Source organism: Limulus polyphemus, unplaced genomic scaffold (assembly GCF_000517525.1).
Source record: "Limulus polyphemus unplaced genomic scaffold, Limulus_polyphemus-2.1.2 Scaffold1557, whole genome shotgun sequence".
Classification (NCBI taxonomy): domain Eukaryota; kingdom Metazoa; phylum Arthropoda; class Merostomata; order Xiphosura; family Limulidae; genus Limulus; species Limulus polyphemus.
The window spans coordinates 59,105-69,796 of NW_013667167.1; the positions used below are offsets into that span (position 1 = coordinate 59,105).

General features: G+C 35.8%; 1 protein-coding gene across 3 annotated transcripts in view; it reads right to left on the minus strand.

Moving 5' to 3' along the window:
* Window positions 1-10,497, minus strand: part of LOC106464078 — a 63,534-nt gene extending 53,037 nt beyond the window's left edge. For 2 of the 3 annotated variants that reach the window (XM_013924190.2, XM_022391739.1), the window contains exon 1: window positions 10,007-10,495. In XM_013924190.2, coding sequence (XP_013779644.1) covers window positions 10,007-10,177 — 171 coding nt within the window. In that variant the 5' untranslated portion in view covers window positions 10,178-10,495. Of the gene's footprint in view, window positions 1-10,006 lie in introns of all 3 variants that reach the window. The other variant, XM_022391740.1, reaches the window with a different exon arrangement.
* Between the last annotated feature and the right edge of the window lie 195 nt (window positions 10,498-10,692).

A 10,692-nucleotide genomic window follows, 5' to 3' on the forward strand; every position in this document is an offset into this window, starting at 1 on the left:
ATGATCTTGAAGAATCTATCTATATACTACTAAAACTCTGAGATTGTTTCAGTGCTCTTGCTTTTAGAAACAGTTACATGTGAGTGGAGCATGTGATTATTAACTATTCACGTACTGGCAGATCTGCCAGCCATTCAAAACTATCTTCACACTTGGTCATGTGAGTCTACCTTATGAATTATCACCATAGGCATGCCACAAACTGAAATACAATTTTTCCAGTGTCAAGTTTTACTTCTCTGAGCTTCCAGTGAAAATTTTCCTCAGTAAGCTCATAGCATTTCAGCACGGCCACTTTTAATATTTAATAGTCCACGGCATCTTCTGAAATCATGCCTGCATACACTTGTAGACCTTTTCCTCTGAGATGGGAGTTGAAACAACTGCCCAGTCACCTTTGTCCCAGTTCTTACTATGGGCCAATCTTTTATACCTCTCCAGGAAAGCATCCATTCCATCTTTCTGTTCATCAAATGGTAACATTTTCCTAAGCTGAAAATGTATTTCCGATAAATACTTACCTCCTTTCACAAAAAGTTTTCCTGACTTATGCAGCTCTCTATTGGCGCAAATTTTCACTAGCCTTTATACACCCACTTACCCTCACATATGTTAATGTAAGATGTCTGCATACTGACTTGCAAATGATTATGCAGCAACCCTCCACCAATAGGAGTGTGACACTACTGCTATCACAACTAGCACACTCTCTAATCTTGCAGCTGTTAACTACTTCGAGATTGGTCAGTTCACACAAACCTCACTGGAAATGTGAGAGGAGATAAGTATCTATCAGAAATACATTTGCAGTTTAGGAAAAAGTTAACTTTCAAGACAATATCTTATTTCCACTCATAAAAAGCTAGAGGGCTAGTGAGAAAATGATCCCCAGTTAAAAGCACCCAAAGTAAAACCAAGGGGTAAGAGAAGGAACTAAAAACAAAACACCCATGGGAGATCACACCACTTTTGAGCCAGATATACTCTTTGTCTGTTAGTAATGTGTCACCAAAAGGGCAGAAACATGAGGAGGGACCCCATGAAAAGTTACACAAATAATGGGACCCCTCACTCTAGAGTGACTAGTGTATGATAGACTGTAAAGGGGAATTAGATCTCAAGCAACACCCAGTGACATCTGGAATTGTACATCAGTTCCATGGTAGGAAGAGGGTCCTCTACCTTTCATCTCAAAAACGGGTTAGAGCAGGGAAGAAGAGATTCTATACCAAGAACATACTTCTGCAGGTGCACACCTCAACACAACCACCACCAGAAACCAACCACCTGTGGAAGGCAGAAAGGTGGAGAAAGGTGTGTTTTCATATCGAGTCCCATACTTGGTGGCACTGGGAATTTTTCATCCATTCAAAGGGAGGGTATCAAACCTCACACCTGTGAAGACTTATGTGTCTGGTCCGGCTCCAACCAACACCAGATCCACTGAGAACCAGCATCCATATATGTAAATATATATATATATATATATATAGTGGAGTGCTACATCCAACACGAGGTGGCATTTGGAACTGAACATCAGGTCCACGGTAGGAACAGCATCACATCATCTCAAGTAAGTGGTATTGTACACACAGGAGTACAGGCTTCCATGGTCCACCACCCCAGCACCTAGGAACTTGTAAGTGGCAAGGACTCTCGTATTCCACTAGAATAAGGAGGTAAAATTGATGGAGAGTCTGGAGGACCATAGCACCAAAGACAGTGCAATGGGTGACCATGATACCCTATTTTAAAAAGTAGAGCATTCACGTTGATGGAGTGCATCATCCAACACCTGGCAGTGTCTGGAATTGAACATCAGAACCACAGTAGGATGAGTGTCAAATGCCTTAGATCCTCAGAAATGGGCAGCTATCCCTGTCTGCTTTACTCATGTTAGTCCTTAAGCGTATGGTCCAGGACAAACAAATTTATGAAGCAAAAGACAGTGAGGTGTTCGTACGTGCAGTCCTGCAGAACACCCCATCTCAACAGTGGGTGTAATATGACCTGGTTAAGTGTTATGACATTGTATTTTGAAAGCATAGACAACACATGGACAGAGTCAACATACCAACATCTGGTGGCATATGGAATTGTTCATTAGGTCCATAGTAGGAAGTGCCTCAACATCCCAGTCATCTAGCATGGTATATGAACACAGGTCTTACAGTGCAGATTTTAAGTTTAAGTATACCTTGTCAGGCACCACTCGCCACAGAGTGGGATCCAAACATGCAAGAAAGGTCCCTGAAAATAAAAAGAGTGGAGTACTTACCACTCACATAGAAGCAGAGGAGCACAAAATCCCTCGGAACAAGAAATGGTTAGTTAGTAAAGATAATAAGCAGTAAAGGTATGGGGAGTGAATCACATACTGGCACCAAAAATTCCTCCAACAGATGAAGGAAATGAGCAGCCAGGGACAGGATGAGGTGACAAGTACAAATGGAAATGCTTTGATATTGTCTTTTCCATCTGGAGAAAGGAAAAATAAGCCAGGAAAATCTACTGGGAAATCCTACCATAATGGTAATTGGAAAATGGTCACGAGACTGGGAAGGATTCCAACGAATAAACAATAGGAGTAGTCACCATGGAAGGAATCAGTGTGTGCCCTGTTATAGGAGAGAATGTGACTGGCAGATATAAACAAACTGCCACAAGATACAGGGCACCCATGAATATGACAAGCCAGAACAAGAATATGAAGGCTGAGGCCCAATATAGGAAGACCAGTGACCTACACCAGAGTTTGCCTGAAGATATACGAGATTAGAGATGAGTATTCACAAAATATTACCACCTACCATCACTTTAGGGCCAGAAGGAAGTGAACTAGGGCACAATGAACTGCTAAGAACCCACAGTGATGGAAAGGCGAAAGGACTCCGAGATAGAGAGACCACCAACCCGAAACCTCCTGAGCTCCCAGAAAATCACCCTAACGAGAAAAGAGAGCACCCAGAAAAGGAGTCATTATGGACTAACAGGAGGAACACCCAAAAAGATGGTGACCTGATCGGGAAGGGAGGATGAAAAGAGCCTCCAAACGACCCAAATGAGGCTCCACTGGACCAACAAACCCATAAAAGACAACACAAGAGGACACGACTAATATAGAACCACATGAAAAATGGGAGAAGTATAGGGGAAAAGCTGCAAACTAGTATCGCCCTAGCCCTAAACCAAAAAGGAAGAAGACTGGGCATAAATGAGTAAGAAATAAACCAACACCTCAAGATGAATGAAGTATTGCATGGGAGTGAAGAAAAACCATTTACACTTTCACCAACCAACCAACCTGAGCCTCTACTCCTAGAAGAAAATTGGAAGAAAGGCAGGATTGGTTTGTGAGGAAGCCAGACATCCTTGCCATGGTGGAAATGACAGACACTGGAAAGGAATAAGGTAAGCAAAACCCCAGACCATCTAAATTGTAAGGAACCAATGAGAGGTCAAATGGAAGAGTCTGGACTGAAAACACAACTCCCATGGACCCAAAGAAAAAAAGTCAGAATGTAGGAGAGAAGTTAATGAGGAGGAATGCATCTGAGACAACACCCTCATCCACCACAAACTAGGAGGAAAAACCCAACAAAGGGCTAATTACGACCACATGGTGAAATGTAGAAGGACTAATAAATGGGTCAGAATCAACCAAATGATGATAGAGCGTCAGTCCCGTAATTTCGAAGGGAAAATAAATAGACTCGAATAAGAACACAAAATATACAGATGTATCATCCGATGGCATCCTTGCAAAGCTAATACCAAATCACCTCCTAAAAACTTTGGCAAGAAATGAAAACCCGAGGAAGAAGGAAATTCGAAAAAGGACCAGACCAAATGTGATCACCTCAGAATTCAAAGATATGTGAGAAAGTATCTCAAAACTTGGGCAAAGCAGTTGAAAACATTGTTGTACCATGTCTCATGGAGTAAGAAAGTTTGCATATTGTAGAGCAAAGCCACATTGGGCCAACTGCTACTTCCACCATATGTAATTGAACCTTGGACCCTAATGTTGGAAGTCCATATACAAAACATTGTCCCACTGAAGGAACAAGAGCCCAGTCCCCATTAGGCCCAAACCCCCCAAAGTCATCAAAACTGCTGGTTGCCACAAAAAACAGCACCCCAAGGACTGATGGCAAACTGACAAGGGGTTGTCAGAGAGAAGGAAGGCCAAGTGAAGTTAAGGAACTGGGCTGACCTAACCCTGGGCTCCCAAATTTTGGGAATGCCCCCAAAAAATCACCTGGTACCAAGAGACAAACTACACCACACAAGCTTAAGGAGCAAACTCAGAATGATGACATGCCAGAGCATGGTCATCCAAAGTATGTGAGGATTGAGGCATACGTACCCCCTCTCTTAACTGGTCCCCAAAACTACATTCGGGACACCAAATAATCCGAAGGGTTTAGGGAACACTAAAACTGACCCCATAGTTTATCACAGAGAGAAGCAGATAGAGGATGAAAAGAAACAGGAGGTAATGACAAAACTTATCCTACCTGACTTAATAGGTCTACCAAAGGGAAAAGAGACCTGAACACCTCCCCAGAAATGATGGGGAGTCATAGACAGGAGGAGAAACAAGGCAGCTCAAATCCTCACCATCATGTACAGGCAAAGCAGTACAAAGTAGTAGAGGTCAATCAGCAGGTGCTCAGAAATCTGCAAAAATGAAGCCAACTGCTGGCAAACCAGCTGTTACATATCAAGCTGATAATGTGCTCAGACACTGTTGAAGTGGCAGACAAATCAGCTGTAGTTACAGCCACTAAGATAAAAGCCATGTGGAATTGCATGTATATGATGAGTAGAGGAAAAAATAGAGAAGTGTAACTTGAAAAAAGAATTCTCAAAATCATACAAATTTGAAAAATTTACGACTAAGAGAAAAATAAATACCTTGGTTCAATTACTTTAGAACACAACTGACAAGACAAATTATTCTTCTCTGCTCTGTTATTACAATTCAGTTTGTGATAATTACACTTTAAAAATTGCCACTATACACTCTTTAGGGCTAAACCCACAATCATGCAGTCTAGATCTACCTTTTGAACTACATTTTCAATGCATATCTATACCCTGACAGAGATCTAGAACACTTCACACACTACAATATATTATGATGTAATAATACTTAAAAAAAATGAGAAAAACTCTGAAGGTTCTAATGACATGACACAATAATACAACAATCACTAATTGACAATGTACAGTACTGTGCAAAAGTGTTAGGACAAGAGAATATTTTGTCATTTTTCCATTTTATGGGGCTAATTCTTCCATACCAGAATATAAATTTCAACACTGTGTTAATGGTTCACTGATCCTTGAATGAGCCAGGGTGAGAATATTTGTCATTCTTTAGAATTCTCAAACAGTATATATACACACACAGTATGGATCAAAGAGGTCACACCACCAAAGATAGCTTAACAGCTTAGTAAAGATATCTTGGTACCCCAGGGTGTTGGTTTATGGAAGGGCTATTTTGTTCAGTTAAGATAGCCTTTTTTATTTTGCATTTGTTGATGTTTGGTTCTTTGTTTAAAATTACAGTGTTTTGTAGGTTTATTACTGTAGGTTTTTGAGTTGCAATGGTGGTAAACATGGGAGGGTTTTTAATTATGTTCAGAGAATCTGGTTTCCAATTTTCTTCTTGTTTCTCCAATGTAGATTTCTGTACATTTATTGCACCTTATTTTATAAATGATGTTGTTACTGTGTGATTCTATATAACTTTTATTTAGTAATGATATTAGTTTAGGGTTTGATTTTGAATAGATTTGAAATCAACAAAAATTTTATGTTTAATGGCAAGCTTTCTTCAATTTTCGATTATTTTTGAATTTTTGTTGATTAATGGTAAACTGCTGTGTAATGTTGTGTTGTTTTTTGGTGTATAAGTCCCACAATCATAAAAATTACATAGAATCACACAATAACAATGTCCTGTATAAGATAAAGTGCAATAACTGTCCAGAATTCTATATTGAAGAAACTGAAAGAAAACTGGAAACCAGATTCTCTGAACATAATTAAAAACCCTACCATGTTTATCACCATTTCAACTCAAAAAACCACCAAATATCTATACAAAATACTGTCATTTTAAACAAAGAACCAAACATCAACAAATGCAAAATAACGAAAGCTATCTTAATTGAACAAAACAGCCCTACCCTAAACCAACATCCCAGGGTACCAAGATACCTTTACTAAGCTGTTGAGCAATCTCTTGTCATGAGACTTCTTTGATCCATACTGTATATATATATATATATATTCATGTGTCGCTGTAAGCTACTTGTACTTGTTGATAACATAATCTTGTCAAAATGTTGTATATTTCTAATAAAGTTTTCTTTGTTACCCATTCAAGCCATCTCTAAACTTTCATTTTCTCAAAAGTGGGTTCCTCATCATCAAATTGATGTAAGACTAATAGGCCTATAATTACTGGGACAATTTTTATCACCTCCTTTGCAAGGAGAATCATAAAGCAATTTTGAATATTCTGGCACTGTCACACTGTTCAAAAACTTGCAAAACATAGTAGCAAGCAGCTTACATATCCAATCTTTAATCACTTCTGAAACCCATGAGAAAAATATTATCTGTCTTGGAAACTTAAACGTTCATTAAATTTTCCAATTTTTTCTTAACATGCTCATAATTAACATGATGATTTTTTTTTTGTAAATTTTCATCAGTAAAAATTGAAAAAAAAAAGGTAGTAGTTAATAATCCAGTTATTTCATAATCATCAGATATGAGTATTCCTTTATCATCCCTCAAAAGCCATTTACCATTCCTAACATTTTGTTTACCCTTAATTTATTTAAAGAAATCCTAACTGTTAATATTTACATTTTCAGTCAACCTTCTTTTATATCCTTTTTGATTACCCAATTTCCTGTTTGAGCAACCTTCTTGATCTTCTATGATACTCTAAGCCTCCTGTCATAAAAGTCAATTTAAACTTCTTAAATTTATGATACATTTCTTTAATTTTATCCCTTATATCCTTTGTGAACCAACTTGATTTTTTACTTGCAGCCATCCTTTTGTTTTTCCATAAGAAATGTATGTTTTAAAAAAGTTGAAATATTTCATCAGTATCTCCAATTAATTACTTCCCCATTCACAACAGATAATAAAAGCCTGTGCTATAAAGATAAGTGAGAGCAGTTAGAATGTTATACATAAAATTTATTTGATGGTTATTAAAAAGTGATACTTTGATACTTTCACAAATATTGATCAATTAAGTATATCTAATATACTCAATTGATCAATATTTATTGAATTTTTGAGAAGTTTTTAATATAATTTTTTGTGTATTCTTACTAATAATGTTTTTTTCTACTTTAGGTTCTTTTTTTTCAAATTCATTAATATAATCATTTATACTGTGTGCCTTGAAGTTTGATATTCATAACTAGATCTGGAAGATTGACTTGATTAATCAACATAATTGATTACCTATGAACATTGATTATAACAATTAGTGTCATGTGATAAAAATAATCATATTATCAAAATTTGCGCTTTGATTGTTAGTATTTTTGATTATTCCAATTATCCAACTAAAATATTCCCATTATGATTTCTCATTATTATTTTTGATTAATTCAAGATTATGGTATTTAACTGATATTATCCATGAAAATAACTGAATAATTGAAGTCAGTGTTTATGATTATCACAATCTTTGTTTATTCCAACTATCCCAGTCTCATGTAGAATATTTGATTAGTTTAATGTATTCAATTAATAAGCCCATTGTTTAATCAATTATCAAATTACACCAATCACCCATCTCTACTGACAATGTTCCTGTTTTTTTCTTTGTATATTTGTGTCTTCAAGTTTAAGATATTTAGTTTTAAAGTTTTGGTCAGACACTAATTTACAAGTTTCTTAAATATGTAAAACTTGTACAGTGCTTAATAAATTTATAATTCATCGTACCCTAGTAGTACAGTAGTTGTCCAATATATTATAAACTTGGCATAATGATGGATAAGTCAATCAAGTCATCAAAGTAGTGCTCTGTGGTTAGTTCAGGTAATAAAGCAAACTAACAATAAAAAATTTATTCTAAAATTGTTTGGATGTAGGGATGGAAAAAGTTCAGAAACTAGAGAGCATTTAGGATGGGAGGAAAATCTGCACTACCCATTCATGCATTCAACCACTCACAGTTAGGTAGTTGAATGCAAGAATGGGTGACGCAGATTTTCCTTCCATCCAAAATGCTCTCTAGTTTCTGATCTTCTTCCATCCCTACATCCCAATAATTTTAGAATAAAATATTCGTTTTTAATGCTAGTGTCTGGACTTTTGTTTTTGTTTTTTAACAATTACCATCACACGTGGCGCCATCTATTGATTGATATGTGTATTGGGCAATATTAAACAATCTGTATCATTGCATACATTTTGGGCTGTAACTAACCCATTGTGGATCACTTGGGGCTCAAGATTGAAAAGGCACATCTTATGGAGTAGTGAAGTGTTTTGGTGTGCAGGCTAGAAGTAGGCACACTGTGGTTTATGAGTTACAGCTAACAGAAAGGAAGAAAGAAGAAAAAGAACCAGACTCATTCCTACATAGGCACTGTTACTGTGCTACCTGATAGAATTTCAGAGTAAAATATACAGACACACTGATTACAAGTCAACAGAAGTAATTATCTCTCTACACTAATCATTATTTGAGCTTCATCTGGTCTTTTTATAAAACAGTGGAAAATGACTTACTGAAAAATGGTCAAAGAAGTATTACTAGAAAGATTCCAGGATTGAAAAAGTTACCACCTAAGGATAGGTATATATAATGATATATATACTGATAATATCCATTAATCACAGTGAAGTTAATTTCCAAACAAATGATTGTATATAAACCTTTTTTTTTCATTTAAAATTGTATTGACTGCTCTTGTGTTTCTAATAAAAAACTGAAGAAAAGAATAAGGAACAACAAAGGATCATCAACAATTACCAAAAAATTTCAAACTCAACAAAATTTATGATTAGGTTTGTCCCTCCATCCAAAAGAAGATATAAAATCTATAACTACTATAAGAAAGAACACATTCCAAAATTCTCTGCTGACATTCAGCATTGGTTTCAGTTTGCTTTAAAGTTTAACGTTAGCTCCTTTAGCTGTTGAGTGTAAAAAATGCAATATGACAGTCTCTATGAGGGTTATAGCATTTCAAATAGGTAAGTCACAGTTTATTGTAAATATGGATCAATTTTTTCTTTAAAAATTAAATCATTATAAAAAAAGATGATATGTAAGTAGAAACAAATTTATTTTACATACCAATGTTTTGAGAAACTATACTTCTTCAGGCTTAATTTTATTTTGATATTATTATTAAGCTTAAAGAAGAGCGGTTACTCAAAGTGTCCCTAAATAAAATTTTTTTTTTTTCTGTTTGAATGTTGTGCTTCTGCAGTGATTATATTTCATTGCATTTATCTCTCACTGTTGTGTGAATTCCAATTATTTTGAAAACTTTTTCTTTTTCTTGGCATCTATCTTGGTAATGCCATCAAAGCGTTCCAGATTTAGTCACTCATATTTGAACTAACCATGACATTATACTATCACTAGTACTAATGCTGATTAGTAATATCATTGAATTTTGGAATGTGCCTAATTACTGAAGCATCAAAAACAAGTGAATGTAATAATGTAAAAAGGTAATCTGTAGTAATGAAAACAAAATTTTGTCTGGATATAGAAAATCCGAAAATACAACTTACGCTGTTACAACTTACAGGGCTCCTTCCATATACACACAAACACACACACACACTTCCGAAATTTTGGAAACTATCTTCCACTACACAGTCACAAGCGCAATAGCACTGCAATGTAAGCCGAAACTGATATTTGAATTTATAGAAACTTTCAAAACACAGAACTTAAGACAGGTTAGAACAAAACTTAATACAATAACCGTACTTTCCACGATCCTCCATACGTGTCCTCTTGCACTTTTAGTTTTATGGGCGCATCTCTCCCACCATCAATAGTATTGACTTTTTTAACGTTATTTTCGTTTGTATTATCAAGAACAGGAACAAATTTAGCAAATTTTCGTAGCTGCCAGCGATACTTTCCTTTTGCTAACATACCGTTTTTACACTTTGTTATTATTACTGAGTGTCGTATATTTTAGTAAATCTGACCGAACTGATAAGCCTAATATCGTAAATTTCAAGTATCTCGACACTTCTAATTATGTAAAAAATCTGAAAATATAGCTTACAGGGCTCTACACACACACTTTCAAAAGTTTTTCGAAATTGTGGAAATTAACTTTAACTATATATCCATATCGCTGTAGCACTGCAGTGTGGGCCTAAACTGCAAATAATTATTTGAATTTAATGTAACTTATGAAACAAACGACTTAGATACATAATACTAGATTAGACCAAACTTAATTAATATAATGAGCGTACTCTCCACAATCCTCCAGATGTCTCTTGCAAATTTATGGGCGCATCTCTCCTGCAGTTCCCACATTTCTTTTTCGTCGCTGTTACCAAAAGAGGAACCAGTTACTTAAAAACGAAAGAATATTGTTACGTCTCCGTTTGTTAATTAATTTTTCCGTAAATTCCTTCCAACTAAACTTTAGCGAC